At 36.9% G+C, this 26643-nt stretch overlaps 2 protein-coding genes across 9 annotated transcripts in view; one reads left to right on the top strand and one right to left on the bottom strand.

Moving 5' to 3' along the window:
- Positions 1-422: 422 nt before the first annotated feature.
- ube2d2l (ubiquitin-conjugating enzyme E2D 2, like) lies at positions 423-11215 on the bottom strand. Its single transcript, XM_084430847.1, has 7 exons — positions 10689-11215; positions 5306-5369; positions 5183-5214; positions 4948-5025; positions 3933-4038; positions 3696-3789; positions 423-1347 (listed from the first exon to the last, which is right to left on the bottom strand). The coding sequence occupies exons 1-7, from the start codon at positions 10710-10712 to the stop codon at positions 1302-1304; spliced, it is 444 nt and encodes a 147-aa protein (XP_084286973.1). The 5' UTR covers positions 10713-11215; the 3' UTR covers positions 423-1301.
- A 1500-nt stretch (positions 11216-12715) lies between these two features.
- LOC311303411 (transcription factor COE3) overlaps positions 12716-26643 on the top strand; it is a 115078-nt gene continuing 101150 nt past the window's right edge. The window contains exons 1-3 of one of the 8 annotated variants that reach the window (XM_084429855.1): positions 12729-12782; positions 13880-13928; positions 19143-19339. In XM_084429855.1, coding sequence (XP_084285981.1) covers positions 13911-13928; positions 19143-19339 — 215 coding nt within the window. In that variant the 5' untranslated portion in view covers positions 12729-12782; positions 13880-13910. Of the gene's footprint in view, positions 12783-13879; positions 13929-18605; positions 19340-26643 lie in introns of those variants that run through there. The other 7 variants (XM_084429861.1, XM_084429857.1, XM_084429860.1 and 4 more) reach the window with 7 other exon arrangements.

The following is a 26643-nucleotide window of genomic DNA, read 5'->3' as shown; positions in this document are numbered from 1 at the left end:
AAACGATCTAAGTTCAGCAAAAATAAATCATTTAGACCTGTGCAGGTTTCTTTTTTTTTTTTTAAGTGTCTTAAAAAGCTCAATGAATTGTGCTTTTTGAACATGGGCACTCCTCTACATCTGTCCACATATACATCAGTGACAACTTCAGTGGTGTTGGTTAGCTGTTATTCACCTCACAACTGGGGTCCCTCCTTCAGAGAACTAATTATAGTCCAGCAGTTGTTGAGAGATCTCAATTGGATGATAGGTCAAGCATGTTAGCAACATGGTCAAACAACTACAGTATAAAATGCCGTTCATTCACGTAACATTATTGTCCCAGATTTTGAATACAGTGAAATGAATAAAGTGCGATTATGAAGATATGCAAGGTTCTCAAAAAGACTTCTCTCAGTGATACCTCAGAAGGAAACACAAAATGATAGTTTAGCAACTTTATTGAGCAAACAAAATGAACAGCTAAGTGGAGCTATTAGTTGATCGGGCATCCATTGAGAGCTTCCAATCACATATTCAGTGCAATGACAGAACAGTGTTTAGGAGGATAGACAAACTAATAGCTCCCCATTCTAAAAACATCAAAAAGAGGAGAGAAAAGGAGTAACAAAATAAGTTCTCAGACTCTAAAAGTGGACATGTATTTGCTTAACATCGTCTGCAGATATTCATTTTTGGCAGACCACAGACCAATTACTTTAACTGTTCCATTAACATGCAAAATATATATTTTCCGTAACTGCTGATACAATGACGAGACTGATTTGGTAAGAAACAGTCAGATATAAGCAAGAATATATTTCACAGACCATAGTTCTTCTCATTGCTATTGTAAAAGCATATAAAAACATGAAGGCCAACCGAGCAAAAGATCGACTTTTTGAGGTACGCTGGCACCTGCAGAATCGTTGTTTCTTTTTCTGAAATAGCACCTCTAGCCAGTGGCGTGAGTCAGAAGCGTTCGATGGTTTCACCTTAGTTATGTTTTTTTCTTTTCTTATCTCAATAAAAAAGGTCTGAGCTCGTAGTTAAAACATGCTTCTTTGACACGAGCATTTTTCTGAACATAAAAGTTGGTGATCTTTGCAATATTGTGGTCTTTTTTTTTTCTTTCTTTTTTACAGCATGTGAATGAAGGTTGAAAGGGGTAAAAAAAAAAAAAACAAAAAAAAAAAAACAAGCAGAACTGATATAGTCTGAATACATGGGAAACTGTCAATTCATTGAGGAAAAAAAAAAAGAAAAAAAAAAAAAGAAGGTTTTCCAGCTAAACTGCAGATTGATCTGATGTTCCTCGGGTATCACATGGCGTACTTTTGAGTCCATTCCCGAGCTATTCTGTTGTACCTGTGCAAGAGAAAGAAAGAGAGATGAAGTGTGGCATTGGCGCAGAGGCACTGTCACACATGCTGGGTAAGCAGACCGTCTGCCAACTCGGCACTGGCCAACATAAACACACAGAGTGCAGAAACAGCTCAAGGTCAAACACAGTGGCATCTTCTCCATGTTTACACTATACTCTAAACATTACTTATAGTATTTACTGTGATGCTAGTTATAGCCTGAACCGTTTACCTCAACCGAACCTTTTGTCATCAAACCTATGATAAAACCAGACATATTTAGATCCGATTTTTGTATGCATGGCCTTTGAAAGTTAAAACATGTACAACTGGCTGGTTTGTGTGAAAACTGCTTAATTTGTCATATAAATAGCCTAATTTATCATTTATTTCCATAAGTAATGAAAACGAATTAAATCACAATCAAAATACAACATAAAAAAAATAATGCATAATTTTTTTTTAAAACACTTCAACATTGAAATCATCAACATTCTAAGTGAATTTGAGATACACATATACATACTGTATATGTATGTGCGCGCACACACACACAGTACATAATGTAACAAATCAATATGCAAACATTCCCCATGCATAATGTTAATAATTTCAGTAGCAAGAAAACAAATTCATTTTCAAAAACTGAAAAGACATTTTTACCAGCCATACTACAGTTCAAAGGGTTGGGGTCTGAATTCTCTTGTGCTCACCAAGGCTGCATTTATTTGATGAAAAATTCAGTAAAAACTGTAATATTTTGAAATATTACTATAATTTAAGGTAACTGTTTTTTATTTGAATATATTTTCAAATGTAATTTATTCCTGTGTTATCAAAGCTGAATTTTCAGCATCATTACTCCAGTCTTCAGTGGCACATGATCCTTCAGAAATCATTCTATGTAGATTTGCTGCACATTTTTCAGCATTCTCTGATGAGTATAACTAGCTCAAAAGAACATTAAAAAAAAAAAAAAAAATATTATATTTATATATATATATAGAGGGGTTATAAATTTATAAATGTCTTTACTGTCACTTTTGATCAATTTAGAGCGTCCTTGCTGAATAAAAGTTAATTTCTTTAAAAAAAAAAACTTACTGAACCAAACATTTGAAACGGTAGTGTATGTCTCACGTGTAATACGATTTTTAAAAAAGCTACATCCAGTTATGAACGCCATCAATAACATTAGAGCATCCAGTAGTACGAACACCTACTAGTGGTGACCAACAATCCTGCAACATGGTGACGTCCAGAGATTAGTAAGCCTTTTTCATGCTCACACAAAAACACTCTCCCACGAAACCTTGCTCACCTTAACCCCTATAACATGGCATATTTCTCTGTCCATTCCCTGGCTAGTTTATTATACCTGAAAGGAGACATCAAACTATTCACACTACCTAAAAGTAGGGCAGTGAATGATGATACACTTAGCTCACGAGACGATACACGATATTGGTTCCACAAGAACAACACTTTTTTTTTTTTTTAAGAAATGCCGAAATATAAGACTGGAAAAGTAGTATTTTATTTGACTGAAAGTAACAAAATGCTAAATAATGCAGCTGCATTTTGTAATGTTTTAACTATTATCATCTTTTATAAACACCAGAGGGTTGTGGTGTAAATACAGAGGTCCCAGAGTTTTAGCTTGATAGTTGAGTTGGGGGAAAATTACTTAAAATGTTAATATTTCTTGTCTCGTCGAAAGTTACGAATTACATTACATGAATCACGTAAAATATATATATATATATTTTTTTAAATAGCAAAATAAGATTACTTGATTACTTTACCAGTCAAATATGAAATGTTTAGTTTAGCTACTTACATCTTATCATGTACTATGACCGTTAACTGAAGCAGTTATTCGCACTCAGCCACTTTTGTGAACATAAAGCCCGCCTACTTTGATTTGATTGGTCATCTCAAACATTTTGACATCAACGAGCGGTGTTAGACCGCTGAGGCAGCTCAGATGAGAAGGTTGGTTATCTTGGTGTTGTGTGATATCTTTGCAGCACCAAAGTAGAGTTGATATTAGGCAATTATTTTACAACCTTTATTATATACACTTCAGAAGAATGAAGAGGTCCGGATCTCAATGGTGGGTACAGCCCTGTATGCAAGCACTGTAAAAGGTTTTGCCACAAACTCAATTCCGTCATCCTGATATCGTGAGACAGCTTTTCACCTCGACGAGAAATATCGCGAGACCTTGTGGTACAAGATCTTGTCACACCCCTATCTAAAAGGCATCTCTATTATTCTCTATTCATCTCTAAAGAACAAACAGCCTGGATTTATTTATAAGGCTCCAGACAAACAAATACACACACTTACTTTTCATTGTCTGTTTTATAGATACGTGCTATCTCTGGCACTAATGGATCATCTGGGTTTGGATCACATAACAGTGAGCAGATGGACAATAGAACTGCAACAGAAAGAAGAGAGAGGTTGGCACATGGCATAAACAATATCAGTGCATATACCGGCTATCCAATAAAATGACTCTTAAGAAAAAGGTTTTAAGTTAAGGTTAGTGATTTTGTTCTCTGTTCATTTTAATTGGCTCACCTTTAGAGATAGTTAACGCAGGAGACCACTGTGACCTTAGAATATCCAAACAGATGCTGCCATTACTGTTAATATTTGGGTGATAAATTCTTGTGGTGAAAGCAACCTGCAAATAAGAGGGTGAAACAGACGGTCAGACCGCATACATTTCAAACCAACTGATATTTTACTGTAGATCTCTAGAACAGCAGCAGGTTTCTCTCGTGGAACCTGACTATGTGCAAAATACTGCTAAAGCCGGACTCAGACTGCAGGAGTTTTTAAATCTTAACCGATTGTGAATTCTGGTTGCGTCACGCACAAAAGGAGAATCTTCGCCGATTTTCTTCTTTCAAATCTCAAACCTGCACACACTACAAGATTTAAAAATCATGGTGCATCACACTCACACACTACAAGATATTCTTAAGATTATCATGCCAGCTTTAGCACCTCACGTGATCTCACGGGGAAGAGGATGTAAACAAAATGGATACTGTGTTGCGGCAACATGCTGTAGATATTATATGAGGAGACGTTATAAAGGCAGTCGTGTTGTTGCCATATTTCGTCCAGCCGTTCCTCCATCTCCATTGTCCACCGTTGTTTCGCGGTCGCCATTTCAAAAGTCCCGTCGCTTCTCTCTTCTTGTAGACTCGTCTCTCATTAGCTATTGTGGAAGTAGTGACATAATCATAGTCATAATCATCCCGATTTAAAATCCTAAATATCAAACATGTTTGATAATGTCGGGGCGGCCCGACGTGTCCGCGAGCAGATCAGGAGGTTTGAGATTTGATCTGTAAACGCCTCACATTAACCAGATAATCGGGGCCGAACGTTGGAACCGACTGATGCCCTGAACGTGATTTTTCTCTGAATGTCAGGAGGGGTAAATCGGCTTGAAACTCCTGTAGTCTGAGCCTGGCTTTAGATGCGCCAAAAAAATAATAAAAAAACACCTTTACAATCTTATTCAAATTTACACTTTACAGACAGGTTAAACCTGAAGGTTGTTTAAATACTTGATTCTTGCCTTAGGTGGTTTGAAAGGGTAGTCTGTAGGAAAATGAATTGTCAAGAAAAACACACCCCCTTGATATGGACTGTCATTCTGTAAAGAAAAAGAAAAAAACAACAGAACAATGTTACACGATTTCCATGACTCCTTAAGTGAATTCAGTGTTATAACAGTACAGACACCGCATGCAAATAAATGCCACACTCCATCATTAACATGCATATGCAAATAAGGACATATATCCACTTACAGGTCCCATAATTGTTGCTTGCCAGTGAAACACTGCAAATAAAGAGCAAGAAACGTCTCATTACGGTGAGCTCTGTGATGTGCTCGGATACAGGTAATGAAAACAAACAGCGAAATCACTCACGGTCATCTCCAACCGGCCCTGCTGAGCACTGCGCTGGGGGGTCCCGGCCCAAATCAGTCAGCTCCTAAAGACAGAGAGGATGCATCAGTATTGGACAGGATCTTTTATTTTCTTCCTAATTCTGGATATCCCATCAACTAGGCTATGTCATCTTTCATCCATCAATACAGTTTCCATAGATTTCATTCCTGAGGTAAAACGGCAAAATGAAAAATACTTTTTCCATTGCTCCCATGTTTCATGTCACTCATGATAAAAAAAAAAAAACTCATATTTTACATAATTATACAAATTATTGATAGAATTATATAAAGCTAGTTGACTTTTGGAAGCTAACATGTCCTGTGACAACATGCTACTGTATACTGAATCTTAAATTATTTTCCTTATTCTTTCATAATTCTTATACATGCAGCTTTAAAACCTCATTATCTCAGAGTCTACATGGGACGTGTCAAAAAAATGTAAATTTTTCTCTTATACACAGTAGGGCTGTGTGTAAAATGGAAAATCTTCTTGAGTAACCAATAACCTACTTGGTTTGAAGCAATATACAAGACAGTCTGTTCAAACGTTCAGTCATCACAGTCAAGGAAGTTACACAGCTGTATAATAATTTAGTTTTTACAACAAGAGTCTTATGCCACTATCAGTACAAGTAAGACATGATACCAGTTATAATGTACCATGCTCTGATTGAGCGTCTCTTTTAATGTACTGGATAAGCAATCGGGTTTTGATTCCAAGTACATTATCAGTCATTGTGTCAGTTATCTGGTTCTATTATAATTCACATTTAGCCATTTAAACAGCTGAAATCTAAGATGTCTCTGTAGGAAACTGTAGACTTCAGTCCTTTCATTTGAATCCAGATGCATTCCTCATCCAGACAGACCACACGTAATTAATGAACTGTCACAACTATGCGCTCTTCTGTCCCAGAGGCCCAAACTGTTGACCCCGGAGAACAATCAGAGCAGAGACTCATGTGTCATCAGTATAAGATAGGAACAGTGGACAGATTATCCTTTAATTTCACATGCTCTCACCCTTCACTGATGTGAATACTGACAGCTTTCACAACTCTTGAAAAAACAGGCAGGAAATGACAGTCATGATGTCTTCTTAATGTAACTTTACAAAGAACATCAGAAGTTGATTGAGCAAAATGTTCTTTTGGTTTCCTCACAGTCACCTAAAAACCACAAACGTCAGCAAATAAAATCTAAGGATCACTTCAAACCGTTTTGATTTTAGTCTCAGAATATGTCATATTCAGAGAAGTCTGTTGTGACGTATCCCCTTGTACCTAGTTAATATACTTTATGAGTAAATGTGATTTCACCAAGTACATTCCAATCAACCAATTATATATGAGGGACAAGTTTACAGTTAATGTCAAGTTTAGGCTTGCAACCAGGGTTAGGTGCTTCTACATCAGTGTTATTCTCCTATCATTTCCCTCTGATTTTATGGATAAGTAATGGGTTAGGTTTAGGGGTAGGGATAGGACTACATGATTTTTGGACAGGAATGTTGCTCCAGGATCAGCAAAATATGTTGATCCAGGACCATGTCTTACTTGGCAAAAATCACGGTGACCAGACTTTATGACCCGATATTAAAGAAATCAGCCTTTTCATTTATTTACGGGTTATTATAAAGTCAAACCAATTGAAGTTCTTTTGCCACACAACAACCAAATATACATTCTATCAATGATAGTGTTTGATCACGATTTTGGAAGCCTCTACAGTAAGAGCTGGTCTAATGGCTAGGTCACGCTGCCCCAATAAACATTTCAAACATTCTGCAGTTGGTTCTTAGATTTATAATGTTGGGAAACAAAACTCACACTCAACAAAAGTTCACACTCTCTCAACAAACACTTTTACTTGTACTATTTTGAGAGGGGCTTTAAAGAATAGCCTACTATCCAGAAAAGATATTCACAAAGTAACTTATGAAAATGTGCTTATAAAGACATTTTATAATATTTTAAAAGATTTGTATTTCAAATAAATGTTCTTTTGAAGTTATTAATCAAAGAATCACAGGAATAAATGACATTTTAAATGATATTAAAATAGAAAACAGCTATTTTAAATTTGAATACTATTTCACAATATTTACTGTATTTTTGATGCAAACATTGAATGTTATTATTATTAGTAGTATATAAGCATTATTTTAATAATGATAAAAATAAATGCAAATTAGCATCATGTAGACTAGATTATATTATTGTAGTACAATTGCTTTAGTTATAATTTATTATTATTGCATCAAAAACCAAAATAGCCTAATCTTAATCATGTTAAGATTGTCATAGGCCAAAATAAACCAATATTGTCCAATCAACTCCCTACAATATCAGCACTTGATCAAGATCTTCAGGTAGCACAGATTTCAATGTTTCTGCTTTGGCTAGATTTCTAGGTGAAATAGGGTCAAAGTGTTCACAATAAGGTGTATAGGCCTAGCTGTGGAGTAGAATAGTTTTTATGATGCATCGTGATGCTGTGAACATTTCTGCATCCATGCATAAAAACAAAAGAACCGATTTTTGAAAAATGTAATTAAATTGGCCTATAATAATTATGTTAATAAAAAAGATGTGTATGCTTAACCTATGTTCTTTCGGTTTTTATGAAAAGAACATGCATGGATCTGAGGATAAAGTGCAGGATGTGCTTGAGTTAAGCCAATGTGTCTGGTGTGTAACATTATATTAAATCCGTGCATTCGGTCTTAATAAAATAAACCTGCTATTCAATGTTAATCAAGCACCAAAAGAAAAGAGGGAATCACTCACTGCTCTTGACTGAATAACTTCCGTAGCTTTAATAATAATACATTTATCTGTAATTAATAGACTAAAGACTATGCAGTGATTTTTTAATTTGATTATTATATTTCTGTATTATGTCTTTCCTGAATCCTTCTGTTAAATGGATGTAAAATGAAAAAAAGTAAAGCACTGTTAATTTAATTTGTTTCTTATATTGTGTTTGTTCTGTGTTATTTGCATCTTTGTTATTATTTTCAATAAAGATAAAATAACAAAAAATAACTATATTGTGATTATTAATACAGTAATTATTAATAAAAGAATTGGAGGAAAAGATCGAGAATAGTTTTACAATTGAATCATGTGGCAAGTGAAGATTCACACCTCTCATAAGGCGTAGTACACTTGCACTGGTTTAAGTAATAATGAAGAATGTTGGCATAATAAACTAGTCTTCTGATCTCTGGCCACACCTAGGCATTTAGACAACAAGGAAATAACCACCGTTCTAGATCTTTCGGTCTCTCTCTATGGGAAAATACAGTGACTATATAAACCACTTCTGAGAAAATAGCAGGTTTCTGAGAATTCATGTATGCGAAGTGCAGGCAACCCTCTGGCAGCGCTTGCCTGTGCGTGTGAACATGTGACCATACAGGAAGTAGAGGTCATGGCTTTCTTTGATGATGAGAATGTCTGAGAGATGGAAACATCAAAACAAACACAGGTAGACTCACGGTTTAGTTCATAATACTGTTGACAGGTTGCACATCTCTGAATACAAAACCAGTTGACGAACATACAAATGCCTATGAGAACATCAGTTGCTCAGACCTGAAAGATTATGGGTAAAAATTAAAACCACAGACTGATACTGTTTTTTTGTTTTGTTTTTTACCGGTATCATGATACCTAATTATTGTCCTCCTACAACCCATTTATTTCTACTTTTTGACAATAAAAAAAAGAATCATTAGACTGCAACATATAGGCTACATTAAACACTGTATTATGAATTATAATATAAAAATAAGAATGTATTATGAATTCAATACAAAAATGGCATAATTTAGCTGTATGAACTTGTTGAAACGTCTTTGCTGCGAGAAGCTAAATAATCAAACATGGATCTGAGATTCACTTAGATCCATATCTGAGGTACTAATGAGGAACTTAACCAGTCTAAACTAGAAACTAAGCAGTTAGTAACAAGCCACACGAGAAAAACAAAGTTGACAGAGTTAAATCAAGGCCAATCTGTGTAAATAACATTTCAGCTTATTTAAATGACAGACTAATGCCAGATCAACAAAAATTGTCATCCTTAAAGCTGCCTGGATGACACGTGTGGAGGAAGAGTGTGTTTACGACAAGTCAATGTACGACACCAATTCAGCCAACCAATATAGGACAGTGTGAACATCGGCACTAACAGTAGCAGCTATTTTTACGTCTGCATACTTCAGATGAGGGTGTGGGGGAATAAACCAGCCCTCCCACTAGATATAGGTCGTCTGTGTGCCCACTTGGCATTTGCTGTTCCAAAATTCTCAGCTCATCTTTTAATATCCCTATTAAATAACCCAAAGCCCTGAAAACTGATTGATATGGGTACAACAAGCCACAGAAAGTGGGACCAACTCAGTATTTGGCCGTCTGCCTGCAAACAATCTGCTGTGTCAGTCTAATTCATAGAAGCTCTCAAAGTCAGCGAAACAGGTGAAAATTATCCTTTCGCCAAGTTCAACAACTATTGTGCAACTACTTCATGCTGGTATGGGCCGGATATTTCCGATTGGAGTATTATGTGCACATAGTAGGTTTCCAGGAAGCACTTCTAGCAATGACGCAAAGTTCTTGTTGCGTTTACCAAAACACAAGAACATCACTATTAAAAGAGATGAGAACAACCCAAAGAACTAACAAGTCAGCATTATATGCCCATAGGATTTACTCAAAATCAGTAGGCTAATGCATATCCTGTCCCAACCAGCACTTCTGTGGCTGAGATGATTCATAAATATTATTCGCCTGAACCACCACCATGAGTTCAAACATGAGAAATCCCATAAGGTTGTGTTTACCTGGATGTGACTCACAGAGGAAACACATCCACATAAAATCCACCTTCTAAAATCTGATTCCAGTATTTCCTCTGTTTTTAACCAGTAATATGAGGAATGTCGTATAACGTTAGTTATTTTAGCTTTAACTATTACAATGTGGCACCTGTCTTTATGGGTATTACATGTAATGAATTAATAAACAGATTAGATAGATAGATAGATAGATAGATAGATAGATAGATAGATAGATAGATAGATAGATAGATAGATAGATAGATAGATAGATAGATAGATAGATCAAAAACGTCGGCATTCCTTTTTGAGGTAAAATAATACAATAAACAACATATTATTAATAATAATAATACTAAACATATTCAAACAAAAACAGCCTACATTCATAGCCAAACCTGCTATCCTCATAGCATTTGTTAACATTGGCTATCTCTCTATAACATATCCAGCGAAAAACCAAAGGGTTTGGGCAGTGAATTTAAAATTATTAGAATAAAATATAATATTTTACCTTGTGAATTCGTTTTAATGCCATTCTGTGAGTGTACTTGGCTCCCGAGGCCGAGGAAAGAGGAGATTTATCCGGCTAGCTGCGGTTAGCTGTGCTCGCTAGCCAGACACTAAAGATCCAACAGAAACCCGAAAAGACCGAAACGGAAACGAACAAAATGAGCCGTTAAAATGGACCCACGGAATCCCAGCTGTTCGAGCGATAATAATCCTGACGAGAATGAAAGATATATTGAGTATGACCGGGAAGGCCTGTATTTCAATACTGAACACTTGTATAGGTATGTGTGTGTGTCTCCACCTCCTCTCTCTCTCTCTCTCTCTCTCTACAAAATGTCCTCTTTCTCACTCCCTCTATCTGTCCTGACGTCTACGCACAGCATCAGTTTGCGGAAATGTTGTGTTAAATGCTGGAAGCAGAGAATAACATAGAGGAAAGGGCATTACGAAACAGTCTTACAAAATATGAGGATTTGTGTCAGGGTTCTTTCTCTCTTTTTAGTGGTTGTGTCTCAAAACCTAGTGCATACTGACAGCAAGTCACTCTCAGTGAAATCAAAACGGAAAATTTTTAACATTGCCGTATTTATTATAAATTAGATTTATCTCTGCACATCATTATTTTTATTTATTTTTTAATTCATCATTATTATTATTATTTTTTTAAATTATCTTTATCTTTAAGTAAAATAACTTCCCCTCTTGCAACAACAGCTGCATCCAAAATCGGATATTTCCCTACTATAGTAGGCAAAAAAACAGTAGCCTATGTGATCAAAGAAGTCTCATATAAAAGAGTAGGCATAAAGTACCTGGATGACTTACTAGCCTACTAGGCTACTTGCACGGGACCACGGGAGAGGATTTATGAATGGCAGTAAAGCGACACAACTGACTCTGGAAGGTCACATGATAATGACAGCATGGCAGATAAAGTAAGCTATGTCCATTCATACTACACACTATAACATACTTTTTTAGGTGGCGGCTGTTAAGTAATTAGGCCTAATTACTACCTACTGAAGAGAGTAGGCTATGCGATTTCGGACGCAACCACTATCTTGCATAAACCTGTCACTCACATGACATTACTGCATTAGCAAACCACAACCATCCAATGACCCAATCAATTTCAGATGGACAAAATCAAGTCCCGGCCTACATTTCTTCTTGTTCAGAGGCATTTTCACTCGGATATAGGCTACATCACGAAAAGACTATCGCAAATTCTGTTTCATGCCAACTTTAAAGTCAAATTTATTGTTCCATATGTAAACCTATATAAATATAAAAACCTATAGCCTATAAATATAAAAATACACGATTACATAAATAGGCCTATACACACACAACACAATAGCCAGAGAAGCTCATTGTGAAATCCGCAAAAAAAGTGGCAGTGATGGCATATTCCTTCCTTCCTTCCTTCTGAAAAATCACAGACAACCATGGCTGGACTATAGATTTGGCCATTGGGGCCAGTTTCCCGAGGCCTCAGACTTCCAGGGCCTGTCAATCATCATCTGGCAGAAGGACCCTGGTTGGTCAGTAAGACCTCAAATTATTTTGTTATAGCCTACCCTTGCCAGAAATTTTGTGAACTGCAGGAACAATTTCATCTTGGGAATTTAAATTTACATTGACCTAAATACTGTGTTCTAGCCCTTCTGAGCTGTAAAAATATTACACATTCTTAATACCAATATAAAAGTGGTATGATTTCGATCTTTACATTAATTAAATTAGTGGAAATTGGTAACTTGGTACTTTGCTATCTTTCAATACCTTAATACAGGAATTTGCTTTAAATCTCTCCTAGTGTGGACTGGGCCCACAATTCTGTCAGTTGTGCATGGTCCTTCTTGAGGTGTCTGCAATTAGGTAAAGACTAAATTAATTACAGTGTTTATATTTTTCTTCTTGTGGAGGCGATTTTGCTAGCAGCATTTCTGCATGCTTTATTTACTGTTTCTACAGTTTTTAGCATTAAATATAAGGTTATTTATTTCTGTCTCTCTGTGCGCATGCGTAAGCGTCAGTTGCGCGGGTAAGTGGAACGAGGCTAAGGCTGTAGCTTTTCCTCCCAACTTTAACGGTTAGTCAGTCAGTTTTCGGTGTTTCTCACTGTTTGCAGATGCACGACCACAAAACGCCGTTTATGACACAGGGCAATGATGATATAGATTAGGTGAGGTAGAGGACATTACATGATGACATTTAGGGAGGGAATGTTCGACATGCCATGCGCGTCATTTGGCAAAGTCAGTTTGTTGTCAATTAGTAGCTAGGCTACTTGTTCCTGCAATTATGCAACACGTAATGTGTAACATGCTACTGTACATAACAGGCTTGAGCAGATTTCACTCAAATCTGCTTTGTTAAAATATTTTTTTAATTTTCATATTTAAGTGACAAGGTCATTATATTTCTTGTTCTTCAATATCAATTTGATAAGAATGTGTTTATTGGCAGCAGTTGATTATTATTATTAAATTATTGTACATAAACTCTTCACATAACAGACTGCATAAAATGGATTTTCTATTAATTACTTGCTTATTTAATGACCCAGTACATTACATCACTTTGTTATTTTTTGTTTTTCAAGTTTGACATGTTAGATCGGTTTCTTTGCTCAAAGCAATTACAAGAGAACTTGTTCCACAGAAACAGGCAACATATTTTATTTGGTCTAGAGATTTACAGTGTCTTAATTTTCAAATTTCTATTTCCAAAACATTGTGATTGTCTTTTATCTGAACAACTTAAAGGTACATTTTAACCTTCAAGTTGTTCAGAGTTGAGTTGTAAAATATATTATCCATTATAGTTAGGCTTTATGAATCTTATTGACCAATTTGCGTGTTCTACAAAAGCTCAAGAGAAAATCTGCATTTCTCATTATTTCTTTTTCTATCACATTCCTTTGATATTAAATTAGGACCTCAAGAGTTTATGATGAAGGTGAAAATAGAAGACAGTTTATGCACATTGTTAATGTTATCAGGTTAATTTTTAGTTTCGAACAATTGGAAATTATATCCAGTCCTATATTTACATAGTGTATAAAAACTTTTCTAAAACATTCAGGTGGTTTATGAATTTTATTTATCATTTATTTATAATCAAGGAAAAGAGGTCAAAATAAACAACAGCGCAACAAGTTTACAGGCGTGTTTGTTCTGTTTGCAGGAATTGCAAGTGGACTTACCTGTATCTTGCAATGAAACACAGAAGGAAGGTTTGTATATTTTGTCTATGATATTTTATGTTTGTGATCTTCATGATTTTAACACTAGATGGAGCTCTTTATCTTAAAGGAAACGTTAAAGTTTCGCAGCGGTTTGTTTTATGCAGTAGAATGTACAGCAGTAAATCAGCCCTCATTTTTAAACTGGAATGTACAATCAATCCTTTGAATGTTTTGAAAGGGTTTACCAGGTAAACTAGTTCTGATTCTCTTGTGACCTTTGATTGTAAAAACATATGTTTTTACTTCCTACTTTTGCTTTTCAAGGGATACAGGTAGATATATGTTTCTGTTTATTCCCCTTTATAGTGCCATACATCAAACACACACACACACACACACACACACACACACACACACACTCTTAGACTTCCATTGATTTTATATTGGGATAATTTCTATGGCCCAATCCATAAACCTACCCATCACAGAAACATGTGCAAAACACTAGATTGAAATAAACACGTTTTGGCTTATTTATAAGCATTTTAACTAGTAAGGAAGAGTAAAATGTCATCACTAGTAGGTTGTCATTATATTTCACTATATAGGTGAGGATATTTTGCCTGCACAATTATGGCCAAACCTGTACACACACACACACATATGCATATACTGTGTATATATATATATATATATATACCGATCTTACAAGCATGTAATTTATATATATATTATATAAACACAAACTTTTCATTTAGAATTGATTCATCAATTTGACAGCACTTGAGGCAGTGGAGGCAGTGCCTCCTAAAAAAATAATCCATTTTACAAAACGTGTATAAATCACTTTTTTTAAACTAACACTATCCAACAGCGACACCCGCAAGTAAAGTTACAGCGGTGGTCTGTGTCTCTCTTGCCTTCCCTGAGCCCATTGAGTTTTAACAGACCCCCTAATGCATGTGTTGGGGGGTAATTGAGGATGAATGGGGGAAAGTCACACGAGAGAAGGCAATGCCTCCATTGCGTTATGATTGGTTATGATTGGCTGTGAGTGATTGGTTCCCGTCTCTTGTTTTCGTGCGTGTTCTGCGTTTGCGAATTATAGCTTTATATAAAGAATTATAGCTTTAATGGGAAGGCTAACAGTAAACAGCTCAGCCACTTAAAAATCACTGCTTTGTCATGTCAAAATCAAACTTGAAATGGCCCGAAAACATGATGACTCTGGTGGTTTTTAGTGAGCAATCAGCTTGGTGAAATTAAAGCTATACATCTTTATGTCTGTGACCAGTGTTTACCGAGCATGACTGATGATCATAAAATAAGTTAACTATTAAAAAGAACTGCTGAACATCAGTTCACAAATAAAATATATTGTTTAAATTGTTGCTGCCTTTAGTTATTGTTTTGGAATACATGTAAAAACTTTTTTTTTTTAAATGTAATATAAAGTAATATTTAACCAGGAAAATGTGACAACATTAATTGTAACTGGGACATGAATTTACATTTGGTTTGTAAAAAACAAAAACAACATCAACACAAGTGCACAAGTGTCCATTAGAGTGAATGAGCATGTTAAAAAACATCTATTTACAACACCTGGGGGTATTCCGATCTTACAAGCATGTCATTAAATATTGCACACACACACACACACACACACACACAAAAAAAAAAAAAAAACTAGAATTTTGGAGGAATATAATGGATGGATGAAAGAGTGGAACAGTGACATTACAGTATAATAATATGACATGTAAATATTTTGGACTGCCACACTGTTAAAACTCTGAAGAACCTTTTGAAACCCTTGTGTTAAATGTCTTATCCTATTGTGTACTTGAGGACCTCAAAACATTTCCTTTCTAATGGGGTTACTGCATGGAGGAACTATTGACACTATCTTCTGTAGAGTTCCTGGATTCTGTTTTGTAGATTCCTGCCCTTTTTTAAAGGACGTGCAAAGGATAAACACAGTGTGGCATTCTAAGAAAACCCAAATGCTTCCTCAAATATCATGTCTTTTTACAGTGATGTTAATTTGCTTGCATTCGGGTCTTCTAGTAAGGTCATTGTTAGAACACTAGATGGAGCTCTTTACCTTACTAACAAAATAATAGCATGGCCTTGATAATGTCTGTTCAGTAGTGTACTTATTTTATTTACTACTCGGGTGTCATGACTTCTGTGATTTACATTACAATCTTAATAATTACCACTATTACTAACTTGCATGCTTGCATATTACTTGCAAGCATGGCATGACAATAAGCACTCAGCCTGATTCTAAACTGACTAATTTTATTGTATGTTACTGATAACAGACAAGCTCACATGCTTTTATAAATAAACAATAAAAAAATAAAAAAGTATCCATAAAATGATGTTGCAAGCCGCCGAATCTCTGATCTCAAAAGACCCCAGTAATTATTTAAACTCGTGAGGTCCTAATTTAATATCTTTAAGGTGATTCAAAAGATTGCAAGAAACCATCTTTTGAAAGGAGTAATAGAAAATAAAATAAGTAGGCCTAATAGGAAAAATACAGATTTTCTCTTGACTTTTTGAAGAACACCATTAAGTAAGTTTATAGATGCTCGAGCTAATTTCATGATTATTGAAGCATTGCTTGTTTTGTTTAAAAAAAAAAAAAAAAAAAAAATTTTTAACTTGACGGCCACTAGGTGGAAACAACCGCTTGAATCTGACAGAAAGATGTCCGGACTAATATAGTGACTTCAATTAACCTGAGCCACATGTGTGCGAAAAGACAAGATACCATATTAAGTGCTTTTTCTCGATTTTTGTTTAAGATATATTTCAGATAAATTTCATTAGAGACATTAAAACTATAAAAAAATGTCTTTGCACGTATCTCGCTTTTCACTAAATATGTTCAGTGAAGTTTGATAAATTGTGCACTCCAAACTAAAATGTAAATCATAGCCTAGGTTCAAGAGTTTTTTCGTATAGCAAAATGTCAGCCGGATGTGTTATATTGTATCAAGGAATATTACTCCATTAGCAACTTTTACAACCCGTCCGTGCAGTTAAAACGGCTCACATGATGTTTTACAATTTGACAGCGTCCATTCCGCGGAATAGACTATTAGAATAATATAGAGTCAAATAAAATGACATGTTCTTGCCATCAGTTAACATATATAAGACATGAACATTTGACAGACTCCCAAACAATCGAAAGTGGCTGAAATAAAGCATTAGAAAATAATTTTATACCGTAAACATCTTTCAGACGTCAGACGTCGCGGAAATATTTATCACGGGTCTGGAGAGTCGCGAAAAGCGCACGAGACACAGATGCTGTGCTTTGAGGATTGACCCTTCAACCTCCTCTAAAATATAGAATAGAAAAGAATATTATAGACCGTCTTGTATGTTTTAGTTTCGTCATGTAACCCAGCATGAGTTTCTGATGACTATTGACCTTCAACCTTCTCTCAAATATAGAATAGAATATGTTTTATTAGTGGTCAGAGGTCATGCTCCGTTTGAGCCAGTTCAGGGCAGAGAGGGATCATGTTGTTTTGTAGATGACTTTCATGAACACCGGGCTGCTTTTCTGCCGCTTCAAGTATTTTGTCTTTGAGTGAGACGTGGACGCAACATTTTCAGACAACATAATCAAGATAATACTTTTGTAAAAAAATAAAAAATAAAAATAAAATTAAGAAGAGTGATATATATATATATAAAATACTACTAATAATAATGTGTAAGGTATGATGGATCTGAGGGATTATTATTATTTTATTTTTTTTGCATTATACTCTTTGCTTTAGTCAATAATATTTGTTTAGATGAAATTGAGTTTGTTTGTGTTTTTTTCTTTCTTAAATCCCACTGGGTCGTTTTCTGACTATGAGCTCTGGAGAGCTATCTGTAATAAATATTTAATCAGGCATCATTTGGTGGAATTCAAAATAATGTCAAAGAACACCAAAACCCCTTAATTCAATGCACAATTCAACATTTATTTGGGATAATAATGTGCATGAGCAAAAACATTAGCTTATTTACTGGATTAATTTGACCCAAATTATATAATAACTTTTGTTAATATAAGTTATTTCATGTATTTTGTATTTGCATTGCAGGCGGACTGATACCCCCTGATTGCTATTATTATCGTAGTCCATGCAGCTGCTAATAACCCTGGTTTCTCAAATTTGAATATTTCTTCTCATTTAACGAGCAGGAGACAGCATAGTCCCTAGTCAGGAGGACAACTTCATTCCTCAAGGTTTTACAAAATTAAGAGATGTCACTGTTTAATAATACATTTTGACAGTGTTACAGAATATTACTGCGCTTTGCCATCTGTGGAAACATAATGTATAGTAGTTTATAGTAGCCTTTCCAGTATGCTCCTCATTCACTCACTGTGTAGACACATTTGACTTCTGGAAAAACTATATATCCAAGTCGATTATATTTTAATCATGATAGATGAAATGCATCGTGCATGTTCCTGGATATTAAAGGGAAGTGTCAGGTTAAATCTGCAAAGCACGAGACCACTTCCACTAGCAGAGCGCTCAGTCCCTCTAACATCAGCTGAGTTTTTGCGGCCAATTTTGAAAATGACGCAAGGGATGACCGTGACCAATCAGAGCTCAGAACGGAGATTGACATGTAAATGACTTTGCCTTTTAAGGACAAGTCTCCGCCCTCGTCAAGTCCACGCTTGTCCCCCCCGAGAGCTCTGGAGCCGCGGAACCCGAGAGAAGGTGCGCTCCGCTGGGACACAGGAGGCATTAAGAGACGGGGAGGGAGGGAATGAGATTTCTTGCTACCCAATCCCTCTTTTCCCCAGGGACAGCAAGCCTTCCCTGGTCCATCCCTCCCTCTTGTTTGGTAATCATTTCATTTTACTCCTTTTTGAAGCAGTCGCCCGTTTTATCCCACTTTTCATTTCACAATCCCGTGCGCGTCTGTTCGCCTTCTTCTTCAGAGCAAGTTCGCGTTCTCCCCTCTTTCTCCCCGCGACGAGAAGGTCTGCTTGATCCCGGCTGATCGTTTCCTTTGAGATGCTCCACAGCTCTTGCCTTCTCTCCACCCTCTTTTAACTAGAGACCGGTTAATCTTGAGTGAACTGAACTTGGGTTTGGAATCTAAAAGAAAGAGGAACACCCAAAGGGATACGGCAGCGCGTCTTTGGATAAGGACCTCTTTCCCCTTGTTGCACTTTGGGGGAAGATTTTTTTCCCTTTCAGTTGGTTTTTGTTAATCCAGGTGGTGCAGGAGGATTATTCCACTCGAGCTGGTGTAGAGAGACATCCCCAGAAGGCTATTTTCATGTTCTCCATCCAGGACGGTCTCCCACGGGGAGCCTTGACCATGAAAGAAGAGCCCCTTACGAGTGGCATGACGCCGGTGCGCTCTTGGATGCAGAGCGCGGGGATACTGGATGCCAACACAGCTGCGCAAAGGTAAACATCACCAACAAGCTCCAAGTTGTTCATATTCCAAGTAGTTGGGTGCGTGAAACGGAGCTTCTGAAGCGCGTCAGAGAAAGCGCTTTGCCACAGTTCTGTGAGTGTTTCGAAATCAGTTGTTTTACAAGGTTGTTGCAAATAGCACAGTATCCCAGTCAGTTTGTCGGCTGTTATTTAGTTGTAGACGTGTTGAAACTGATTGCGCATCGTTAGGCGCATTAGCAAAAGCTGCTCGCTCCGCTCCAGAAAGGCGGACTCTGATTACACTGCCTGTCACACATGAGAAAACATTGTTCTACCTGATTTCTCTGTGGCTGAAAGAGAGCTGGAGATCTTTCAGGTTGTCCTGGGTAGGAATGTCCCGCTCATGCCATCTTATTTACCGTTAAAATGTTGACATTTCGCGCTAATCGAATGATGTTTCACGTGCGTCGCAAGGACAGAGAGCTCTAGTGAGGATCACTGACAAGCACGAGTTTATAGTTTGTTTGTAAATAAAATATGCAATACATTGAGCGCCCTTGAAATAGTCGATTAAAACGGATCTTTAATTATTTATTCTGATAGGCTTAATCTTATTTATGTGGTACGTTACAGAATATAACAGATAAATGCTGAAAGTGTCGAAAATGTGTTTGTGAGGTTATTGCGCTGTCGTAGACAAAACTATTTGGCCTGTTTTCACAAACAGAAAAGTCAAACCGACCATGCGTGTTTTGCAATAGTGTAATGCAAACCACACCAATTTCCAAACCATTTGCGCTTGAATCAAAGTTAGTTTTAGGACTGCGAGTTCCTCCGCTTAGGTAGCCTACTCTCCTATGGGTTGATGTTGAAACACCGAGGAAATGTGTGCTGTTATGTCTCAGCCTTCAAAAAAAAAAAAAAAAGACCTGGGATTTTGAGAAATGTGTAAAGGTTTCAACAACTCAAGTTGTCTTGTAGAAATTTTACGCAGAGTGACAACATTTGTTTGAGCATAAAAAAAAAAAAAAACTCTGATGAGCTCAAAATGATTATTATATGGGCCATGATATCATGTTAAAACTGTTTAAAATATATATAGGAGGAGAGGGAAGAACAGGGAGCATCACACTAATTCTGAAAAAATGAATTGTATGTAGCCTAATATTAAGACGGGCACGCTTTTTTAGAAAATATACGTGTGTGTTTTTGACCAAAATTTCCATTTCTTTTCTTTTTCTGACTTCATAAACGCACAGAGAAAATGGTCAAGGACTTAAGGAGATTTGCTTATTTACTGCCATTGATTTATTTTTTTATTTTTGCAGCATAGCCTATTTGAGCTCAATTAAAAACTTTATGTAGGCCTATATATTTATTTATCATAGGCTACGCATTTAATTTGGCTGCAGCAAGGCCAAACGTGCGGGCTACAATAAATGAACATCTAAATACGATTTTATGTGGTATTTATACTCAATTGAGCAGTAAAATGCAGTTAATTAGACTGGTTGTAATTTTCTGCTGGTTTGTGGAAAAGTATGCATCCTGAAATCAAAACATCTTCAGGACATATAAGCTTTCCAGGCGTTTTTTAATGTACAAATAATCTTGCAGTTCATTAAAACATGTAGCCTACCAAGAGAGATATGCTGCGTTTACATGTTTTTGTGACTCCCTTGAATATGTTCGGAGATAAATCCCCGTGGTATATTAATATTGCATATTGTGAAGGATAAAGTTGATGTTTCAAACTTACACCGAGGTCAGCTGCCGTGTACAAGTGGCCGAAATCACCTGCCCATTCTCAGCCTTTCATACGCGCTAACATAAAAAAAAAAAAAAAAAAAAAAAGTCGCGAACACCTTGCAGATCACCAGTATTTGCTGGCGAAGCTGTTGATGTTTTTACTATGATATTAATTAGAGACAAAAATGCAGAGTCTTTGGGCATCTAATTACCCTACATGGGATAAACTCACATCTTGAATTATTTATTTTGGGGAGAAAAAAAGTCGCATTGAATGTAAGTTGCAATGCATATCGCACACAAAAAGTCCATTTGCAATGTGACAAGAAAAAGCACGTTTTATGTGCATTTATTTATTTCATTATTTAAAATAAATCGGTCAGATTTATCACACGTTTTATAGTCATTTCTCATGCTTAAAGTTGTGATAAAGAGCCGTGTTTTCTCAGCAGAAAAGTCATTTGCAAATGTTAACACAAAACCGTTTCCCTCATAATAGCCTAAATAATTTGCTCTAGCCAATTATCAGCCTCATACACAACACAAAATTCGAGCTCCTGACAAACGTATAGCGAAAGTGTCACGATAGCATCTTTAAGATTAAAAGATTTAAAAAGGCTACTTAAATGATTAAATAGAGGTCTTAATTTTTGCATAACAAATAGTGTATTTATAATCCTTAAATTGTTAGTTGTACATTTCTGTATCAGCCCATGAAAGCTTTAGTTAACTTTCAGGTAAAATAAATATGCACCTCTTCTTCTGCTTCTACTTTAAATCTATCCTCTTTCTCTCTTTCTTGCTCTCTCACTCTCACATTTAAAAACAAAACAAACAAAAAAACAATAGATTTAGTGCTTCATTTTAATATCAAATATACACTGATGACATGATAGTTTTATGGGTGCAGTGAAGGGTGTTCTGTTAAGAGACAGTAAAGAGAGTGAATCTAGACAAAAGAAGCAAAAGTGAGAGCTTAATTTTTTTAATCCTTAATGTGATCCTGTAAATACAGGCTACCATGTGTTGGCTGTGGAGGTGATAGATAGGTTTATAAGGGGTGAGCTTGGTGTAAAGTGCAACCTTTTTTTTTTTGGATTAGTCAGAGTAAAAAAAGGAAAGTCCTTATTCAGACACATTGGGACTCTGCATTCAATTTTAACTGTAAAAATTAGGATTGATGCTTGATCCCATTATTATTACCCACATTGTAATCACAGTTCAGTGCAAATTTCCATTCAGTGTAAACTTGTTTGCACTGCTTCGCTATCTAGATAGATGTAGATGGAGTTGGCGGAAGAGGTTTGTGATGCTCAGGCAGCTCGGGGGTACGTTTGTGGGGTCCATCTCCCCCCGAGCATTTCTCTCTCTCTCTCTCTCTCTCTCTCTTTCGTTCGTTCTCTCTGGGCCGAGGGGTGAGTGAGAGGGCCGCACAGCTGGGGAACAGATTTCGATTGACCCTTTCACCGATTCCGTACCCCTACACTGTAAAACCTGGCAAAGTGAATTATGTCGCCTCTGTTTTGTCCGCTTGGGGGAGAAGGAGGGGTCAGACTAATGAAGTCCAGACCCACAGGCTTTGTAAAAAATAAAATAAAATGTAAAAAAGCATTTTTCTCTCCGCACCGTCCCAAAATCCCTTGCGTGCTGAAAGAGAGAGAGAGTGCAATGGCGGGATGCATACTATTTTTACATGTTGCAAATCCGACCAAATATGCAACAACTACACTGGACGGTTCAGAAATGGCACTTGGCCGCTCCAAAAAAGTTGTTCATGCAAGTTTAAAACATTTCCGTATTCGTAAATACATTAAAACACTCACCGAAACACAAAACACACCTGATTTACAGGGTCTCGCTCTGCTCTGTCTCAGTTGACGCCTGCATGCCGGAATGTAACACAGAGAAACAAGTGTTTTAGAAACAGCTGCCCCATAACATGCTCGCTATTAGAGGCCGGGTGCAGGGCCACCTCTGTAATGACCCCATTAGAAACATACAGGTGACCAGCTAATGATTTCAGCTGTAGGCCACTAACGATTTTAGAAATGACTGTAAGGTTTTTTTTTTTTTTAGAACAGTGTGAGTGAGAGAAAGAAGCGAGTGCTATAATTTGTAGTGTGTGTGTGTGTGCAGGTCTGGCAGGTGCAGTCGAGCTAAACCTACAGCAAACACGCACAAGTGCAATTCTAATAAAACACACACAGACCCCACAGTGCAGGGGCAGCACTTCACACACACCGCACTGCTCTTAGAGCTCTCTCAGTCCAGCTGAGGAGAGACATGTGACCAGTGCATTGATCAAGACGTCCATAGCAGATCAGTTACAATGAGGCCCTGGTTCATTTTCACTCTCCCTCATGATAGAAAGAAAAACAAATATATGGCAATTTGGAGGGAGACAATAATCGTAAAGGAATTCAGTGTGATTAAAGCATAAAGAATGCAATAATATTAGGCCGTAACAAATGTAAATACCCGTTTCCTATGCACTTGATACACTTCTGCCGCTCTATTCTTTGTCACATGTTCAATTAGAGTGTCCTAATCGCATGAAGCATTTGTCTGTAATTTAGCCGTGCAGCTCCAGGAAATAACTTCTCACTGTGCAATGGTTTACTTGTCTCGGTGCAATTACGAACAAATTAGAAATGAGCTGGAAGCGTTTAACACTGGCTGGTTATACGCTTTTACGATTAAAGAAGAGGAGTATTACGTTTCGGACGTGTTGCAGTGTCTGACAGTGCCGTCAGCTCTTTGAATTTGTTGGTGCATGTGTGTTCATCTTTATTGCTAGTTACACTGGCTTAATAGTACGATTAGCAATCATTGTGTGGACAGTAATTACCATTATTTGGATACGAGACATTAAAAGCTCTTTTATATTTTGCTCAAAACCTAAAAAGACAAAGTCAGTTATAGAGACTTGCATGAGGTGCCTGTTAAAACTGAATCAGCATTGTGGATCATGATATGATTTTTTTCAGGAAAACATGATAAACCTTTATGGTCCATATCACATGACATACATGTAGAACACTACTTTGCATTAAAAAAAAGTCTGGGTTCATAATAGCCTACATCATGTGATGTGCCCTCGTTTTGTCACAGCTGTGGAGCGTTCCACACTGACATGATAGCCCACGATAGCGAGCGATAAACAAACGGGGGTGAATTTGATTAGATGTCTAATCTGTGAGTGAGCCGCGAGTCTATTGACTCAGATCATCTCATGTTGAGAGCTACAATCAGTGAGCAATGATGGCACATCAACCCCACTGACTCCACGGGCCATTCAGCAGAGCACCTTCTCTTCTCAAAAGAGACGTTCAGCTAAACGTTTAGGTGGCAAAAGCTGTGTTTTGTGTGTGAGGAAGAGAGTGTTTTTTCAGTGGCTCATTGTTTTTTTTGTGTGAAAATTCTGAGTTTGTTCAATGTTCGGGTGCTTTTAATTGCCATTCACCGCATGAAGTGATTCCGTTTAGATTGAGATTATTCAAAATCATCAGTCAACAAAAAGTATCCAAATAAATGAATGGATGATTAATGACATTGAAAAGTAAATATTTGGGCTTTAATTTTTTATTGAGAACCAAGCATATTGTATAAACCAGTGTACATATAACCAAACATATCGGTGTATATAGAAAGAAAAAGAAAGCAAAAAAAAAAAAGTACAGGGGAAAACATCTGTACATCTTAAACAATTGCATATGCAGTTTGTATTGCTTTTCATTTTTTTCTTGTACATATTTTCCCAAATGCTTCCAATTTCCAATTGTTCAAACAATTTGACTATATGAATGTAATAACAATCAAATACATTAATTAAATAAAAAATAAGTGTTAGATTTTTATCACCATCCAATGAGAAACACCTTAACATCAATGTACTGAACCCTCTGATGCATGATGTCCCAAAAAAGCCATTTTTAAAGTAACATACAAACCACATTAGGTGATAACTTTTGACCCTTACCCACAATTCTTCTTCACATGTAATTGTGTTTTTACTTCTGTTGCATTGGATTTGCAATTGCATACCTCTTAAAATACATAATTTTCAATACATTTCTCTATTTTGTATGCATTGTCTATTAATCCATGCATCAAAGGTTAAGGGAACACGATCAGGAACAGAGAGGCTTTTAAAGACACTGTGTACTTTTCAGTAAAGTGTTAGTATTTGTGTGTGTGTGAATAAAACGGCGAGCAGGCGGTGGCAGGGATGCAGGCAGCTGGTGATGTATGCGCCAGCTTATCACTGGGAGACGTGACAGACAGGCCGTTTGTGTTTGTGTGGCAATAGAAATCATGGAGAAATGACAGGCCTTTCTTTATGCAAAGATCCTCTCCGACACGTTTGCTTTGACTTACGGCCACCCGTTACTGTGCAGCGGTGACAAATGCCTCTATTACTCTCTGCACTCTGTCATTCCAGGAAGGTTTTCCTATGATTCCACGTCGTAACATCCAATTAGCGATAAAGAAACAAAGATGCCGCCTATCCATAAATGCAATCAGCACATCTGGCGCAGCGCTTTCACCTCAGATAACTGCCATGTAAAATACACATTTTTATACTTTAGGGGGAACTAAACTGCCCATTTTGACAATTTACAATGCACACGGCTTGTGTTGAACAATTAAATCACCACACACTTGAGTCGAGAGAGAACGAGAGCTACAGAGATGACATCGCAACAGGCCAAGTGAACCAAAGAAGAAAAAAAAAAGGCCCCGTTTGACCACAAGTGGGATTTGGGTTTCAAAACAACCTCTTATTCTCTCTCTCTCTCTCTCTCTCTTCCTATTCTCATTCTGTTTCTGCTCTCCACTAATCCCAATATGCTGCCCGTGCTCCTACAGCGCTTTAGTCCTCAACTCATTAAATCTTATTACACAGCTAATAAGCGCTAACCAAACACACCGCTGCCATGCTGACTGCCCGCTGCCGCCCCCAAACACCGCACGAGTGCACAAACACACACACACACACACACTCGTAAGCATGAGCAAATGTATGCCACAGTAATTGTCTGTTTCTGCATAAATTACTCCTCATGTAAACATAGAGTATGTGCATATCTTAGTATCCACCATCCTCAAAATTCTTCCATACGGACCCTGATGAGCACGAGAAAAGCGAGCGTGTTCTGGTTCTCAGCTTTCTTCTTTCTCATTTGGTCTGTTTTGGACATTTATTAGAGTAAAGGTCAAATTACATATGATTCCCTTATGTTGGCTCATTTAGAGAATGATCTCCTTCTCAGTGATGAAGGCAGGTGCTTTATCGACCAAATCTCAGCTGATTTTTTTTTGGACGAGACCTTTCTGTGAGGGAAACTGGTTCTGAGACCTTTTTGAAAGGATGGAAGCAACAAAACAGAACAAGAATTTCTTAAAAAAAGTGAAAATGAGGAAGGAAGAGCGCGAGAGAGAGAGAGAGAGAGAGGGAGAACAAGATTTACATTTACTTGTTGGATCAGCACGTTGGCGCTCAGCCAGGGCAGAGATGATTTTTCCGCGTCACATTTGTATAAACAGAGCGCTGCTGTACGGCTCATTAGTTCGATAGTGAGAGA

This window comes from Rutilus rutilus (genome assembly GCF_951802725.1).
Source record: "Rutilus rutilus genome assembly, chromosome: 14".
Taxonomy (NCBI): domain Eukaryota; kingdom Metazoa; phylum Chordata; class Actinopteri; order Cypriniformes; family Leuciscidae; genus Rutilus; species Rutilus rutilus.
Note: the sequence above shows the minus strand (reverse complement) of the source record. Positions and strands in the feature narration are given on the sequence as shown.

What these genes read in the sequence shown, in the direction of transcription:
- ube2d2l (XM_084430847.1), bottom strand. Translation starts at nt 10,712, where the DNA reads ATGGCATTAAAACGAATTCACAAG. An exon ending in AAGCAACAATTATGGGACCT is followed by an intron (nt 5,026 to 5,182) that starts GTAAGTGGATAT and finishes TTTTCTTTACAG; the next exon opens with AATGACAGTCCATATCAAGG. An exon ending in TATAAAACAGACAATGAAAA is followed by an intron (nt 1,348 to 3,695) that starts GTAAGTGTGTGT and finishes TCTCTTGCACAG; the next exon opens with GTACAACAGAATAGCTCGGG.